The 5,522-nt window shown below is 33.2% G+C and overlaps 1 protein-coding gene across 1 annotated transcript; it reads left to right on the top strand.

Annotated features, from left to right (window-relative positions):
* Positions 1-438: 438 nt before the first annotated feature.
* Positions 439-2,391, top strand: LOC110783992 (putative F-box protein At3g24700). Its single transcript, XM_021988404.2, has one exon. It carries the CDS (start codon positions 650-652, stop codon positions 1,901-1,903), a length of 1,254 nt encoding a protein of 417 aa, XP_021844096.2. The 5' UTR covers positions 439-649; the 3' UTR covers positions 1,904-2,391.
* Positions 2,392-5,522: the final 3,131 nt, after the last annotated feature.

The raw sequence follows: 5,522 nt of genomic DNA, 5'->3' as shown, positions 1-5,522 counted from the left end.
CCACCTCCCACTAATTGCATTAAAATAATACCCCACTATCAACTACTACCCATTAAATTAAATAAGTCATTTCAAGTCCCTTAAACTCTGTGCCGGTCAAACCGGATCGAGTATTTCGGGACGGAGGGAGTATGTGTTGTGCTTGACCTAACCCAGTTTTTAAATAATTTAAACACATACCCCAAATTAAGCACCAAGATTTGAGGTTTGTATTATAACTTAGAGGTCCAAGGAGGTTGATTTGGCTAATACCAAAATTCCAGATATCAAATAAAGGGCAAAAAAAACTTTTAAAACTAAAACGAAACAGATGATATTAACAATCAATTTTCAACCCGTACTATCATGGTTTCATATTTTCATTCCTATTCCAACTTTCTAGATTTGACCTTTTATACCGTAAGACTTGACAACAAAGCGAGGCCAAAGCCTGATACCAAAGTGTAAATAGAGAATAAATTTTATTTTTTTGGGGTGAAATTTAGGGCCCAGAAAGAAGTAAAAGTTTAGGGCCCATACTCCTTGAATATAAACTCATTAAACTATGCATAATTTTTCTAAACCTAATCCCAAAAAAATAAAAACATTTTCGTTTAATTACCCTCTAGTTAGGGCTAGGAAAATCAGCATAGGAAAAATCATTTGATCAATGGCGGCGCACTTATCCGATGATTTGCTCTCTGAAATACTCGTGAGATTACCTGCAAAATCTCTGGTTCGTTTAAGATCAACCTGCAAAACATGGAAATCAATAATCACAAACCCTTTATTTCACAAATCTCACTTTCACCATTGTTCATCTCAAAAGTCGCCTTTAATTCCATCCTTCCTTTTCTTCCGATCAGAAGGCTACATATTCTCACTCAATCTGGACCTTAACCACAAAGAAAACACCAAAAATGAGGTGGATCGAAACTTCGTATCGGTGACCCCACCAGTAGAAGCAAGTCTAGGGTCATGTAACGGTCTTGTTTGCTTACATGTCATAAACGCAAATGTGATCATAGTTTGGAATCCAATCACAAACGAATATCGAGATATCGAATCACCTATAAATGGGTATAGCATTTGTAAATCCGGGTTCGGGTTTGCCTCCTCGATCAATGACTATAAGATCTTGTTGGTGGTAGCTACACGCTATTATAGGAGAGATTCAGAATCAATAATATATGTTTACTCATTTAAGAAAAGAAAGTGGAGATTGTTAGATTTCAATGTTGCTGTTCAAGGAATGGGATCGTCAACGACATATGCTCAAATTAACTATGAACCTTGGAGTAATTGGCGTTCGATTACTAAAATACAGGAGGCAGTTCAACTCCATGAAAAATTTCATTGGGTTGTTGGGCCTCGATGTAGCAATTGGGGTTCAATAACTGATTATTATATACTTAAATTTGATTTGGTTAAAGAAATATTTGAGAGAACATCTGATATGAAGGGAAGGATCACAAAACATATCAAGCCTAAGGACATGTATACCGTAAAAGCATTCGTTGGAATCACAAGAAGGAATAATTTATGTGTTTGTCAAACTATTGATTCTTTTTGGGGAGATGCTGATGTTCCCACATGTGTTGAGACTTGGATGTTGGAGGGATGTGACAACGATGAAGGGCGCGAGTCGTGGAAGAGATTGTTCAAGCATAGAGGAGATTGGAGGTATATGGGAGATGAGCATAGCTTGTTGAAGATTACTGGTAATGCTAGGGTTATGATTATGGAAAAAAAGAACACAAATATGGAACATATGCTTGTTCTTGATGCAACTCAAGATACTTTGAAATATGTCCAAGTTAATAATAAATATGTTGCACAACATAAAAGAGGTGATGATATTGCCTACTCCATCACCTATCTTGAAACTCTAATATCTCCGGATTCTTTGTTTCAATTACATTAGGTTTTGCAAACTCTCCTAAACCCTAGCCGTCCTCTTTTCTTCTTTCTTTTTTTTTTTTTTTTTTTTTTTTTTCTCTCTAAGGTTTACAAATTTTAAAGGGTTTTTAGGCCGGAAATAGTCAAATTTCTTCCTCCGGCCCTTTTGGTTTAATTATTCATGTGTTTGTCTTCAGATTCAATAAAACTACATCGTTTGAGTGTAGTAAGTTCCCCTGTGGTGGGAAGGTGGGATTAGTTGAGTATTTGGGTTATAGTATTAGTATAGTTTTGGTGGAGTATCGTCGTGAATTCGGTTCGTTGATAAAGAATTATACGAGATTGAACCAGTTATCAAAATTTTAAATTGACTTAAATGAATAGGATGGAAACCGTCATCGCGGCTACAACAAATCGTTAGATCGTCTCTCCGAAAAGGTTGTATGTTCCAGCGCGATATGTCCCACAGTGCAAGATCTTCCCAACGATGGTAGTTTTGATGAAGGAATACCTCTTTTTGATTCAATTTGTTATATATTTGTTAAATTCGATTTTTGTTGTAGATGTCATATGACTTTTTACTAATGAATAGATTTTAAATTAAAAAAAAAATTACATTAGTTTAATTAGGGCTTTATTATTATTTTCTTATTTTTCTCTGTTTGGTTATGGTCAATCCTTTATCTATTTCAATTTTAGTTATCTGAAATTCTGAATTATAGTTCTCTAAACATTTTATTTCAAGAAAATAGTTTAATTAGAAAACAGGTCAAGTCAACATTTTGCCATGGCTCATATTGTGTTGGAGAAAATTGAGTGATAGTACCAGTTAACTAACCTGTGTTTTATGTTTGATTGCTATATTAAGATTTTTGTTCGTTGGTTTGGAATGAAAGATCCGTTTAAATGTGAGAAAAAAATGTAAGGAACCAAGAGAACGCAAATCACTACTACTTATTATTAAAATAAAATAAAAATTGAAAGAGATATATATTTGTCCAGAGTTGGCTGGTAGGGCTTTATAAATTACGGAGTACGGACTACTCTCTCCGTCTCTTTTTGTTTTTTACGTTTGGTATTTTGTACGCGGTTTAACGACTAATTAATGTGCATTGAGATTCTTCTAAGTTTTTCATGTAAACGAGGAAAAGTACGTTTATTTACAATGTTTTCACTCTTATCAAAATTATGATATTGGGAAAATGAGAAAATATAATGTCCCTATGGAAAAGTGTGGGATTAAATGACCCAATTAATTTAATTGGTTAATATAATAGTTGGACACAAATTTTGATAGAATATTAAATCATTTATGTGATAATATAAAAGGAAATGTAAAGAACATTGGGACACCCAAAAAGGAAAACGTAAAGAACAAAAAGATACGGAGGGATTAGTTAGTAGCTCGGACGATTTCTCGAAATGTTACATATACAATTTGATTTTTTTTTTTTATTCATTTCAAATTTACTTATAAATTTTACAAATTCTTAGCACATCTATAAACACCTAATTTGTTAACATCAAATTGTACAAATGCGTTACAACCAGTACGAGTGTCTAACTTGTTGTAAACCTTTGCTCAACACTTTTACCTTTAAAACCCTCATAGGAACACACAAAATGCCTCATATAAACTGTAACTTGATCAGATCTTTTCCTAAACTTGCCCTTACGTACACTAAATCCTTTTTTATATGCATAGTTGTTATAAATTTCATATGCTTCCTTATCACTTTTCACTTCAATTCCCAATAACTCAGATGAATTTACCTCTTGTCCAACATCCAAATCAATGCCCACTATAATTAAAACAAGAAAATTATGAAAACAAATCCAACAACATGAATATAAGACTTATAAAATAAAAGACGAATCTTTACCAGAATTTTATCTCCAATTATTAGGAAATTCACTCTCATAGTCTCACGTGAATAAAGATAGACGATAGTAGTACATCGGTTATTCTCTAATCCCCAGAGAATGACGCACTTAATAGTTCTGCAGTTGAGGACATTAATTTTGGTATTATCTTAGTTTAGATCTAACTAATACTACTACTTAATCCGTATGAAGTACGACAGTAAAACAGAGCAAATTAATCAAGAAATGAAAGGACAATTTTACAATAGCCACAATAAAGTGGTGGCCACCACAAACTATTAAATCTTAGCCTTTGAATAAAAGTGGAATATTCTTGTCCATTGATTTTACTGACTTTTATTTTGTTTTATACCATTTAATCATTAAATTAAAATAAGTTTTATATAAAAAAATTAAAAATTAAAAATTAAAAATACTTATATCCTCATCTACGATCTGTACCCTGATCTCTCCAAAAAAGAAAATCTACAACAAAACAATCAAAGTCCAACCCAGGCGCTTTCGCCCATTCTGATCCGACTTCGATCACTAAAATGATAAATACAATCACAGTTTCGTTATTTTTTTTAAAACTTTGCAGAACTGATTGTTAAATTACGTACGTAGTACAAATAATCACTTTGCTTTGTTTGATGAGTTAAAAAACAAAAATTGCGAATTACAAGTTTGACAATGGCTGTCTCTTTGTTCATAATTTTTAAATTTGCAGGTCTCTGTTACGAACTTATTCTTAATACAAAATTTCTTCAAATTTCGTTCCAATTTCAATTACTTCGGATCTAGAAGAGAATTTTAATCGAATAACATAATTTGAGATGGTTTTAATGTTAAAAGAAGAAGAGTAGAAATAGATCATGCTGTCATGGATGCATTTTTCAGGAATTTCTATGGTTGACAGTTGGAAAATGGGAGAAGGGATTAAGAAAGAGAAACACCAGAAACTGAATGTGGGATAAAAATGTGGGATTTTCATTTTCATTATTTTTTTTGTCATTTTTTCAAAATATATAGTTAATTAAATCAAGGAAAATTTGTAAATATTAATCCAACCTTTGGCCGGTTTTCTTTAATTAAGCCAACATATGAGTTATTTTAGAATAATCCGAACTTTTATAGTCATTCTCTTTTAATAGTCCCAACAGGTAACCCACCTGCTATAACAAGTTACCTATACACGTGTCCCTTTCTAATTAGTCAAAAATATTATCATTTTTCTTTTTTTTTTTCTTTTTCCAAGCTCCCATTTTTAGATTTTGTTCTAATTATTGAATGAAAATGTCAATTGTATTCTATTATTTTGTTCTAAATCTCACTCTGCTCTCTTCTCCGCTCTCTTCTATGCTCCCTCTCCTTCTCCTTCCTTCCTCAATTCAGCGCCTATAACCTCAATTCAACGCCTGGAAGAGAATCCAAAAGCGAAACACCATTATCGGATCGACCGAGAATCTCACGGTAATCAGACGGCATAAAATTCTCCTAAACAGCATCAGAATCAGAAGCAGACTTGAAAATCTTTGATATAGAAGAGAAACGACATGCATCACGAGGACTAGTGAAGGAAACAACAGCCGCGATGCATCCTTCCGGTAGAACATAGAAATCTATGCCGCAGAAGATCTCTTCCTCTCCTTCTTCTTCTCCCCCTCCTTCTACCATTTTCAATTCCTCCATTAACGAAATCGAATTTTCCAGAAACTAAGAAATGTCTGGGTTCGTGATGTGATGTGAGGTGAGAGGAGGATGTGTTCGGTGACGGGTTT

This window comes from Spinacia oleracea, chromosome 1 (assembly GCF_020520425.1).
Source record: "Spinacia oleracea cultivar Varoflay chromosome 1, BTI_SOV_V1, whole genome shotgun sequence".
Classification (NCBI taxonomy): Eukaryota; Viridiplantae; Streptophyta; class Magnoliopsida; order Caryophyllales; family Amaranthaceae; genus Spinacia; species Spinacia oleracea.
Note: the sequence above shows the minus strand (reverse complement) of the source record. Positions and strands in the feature narration are given on the sequence as shown.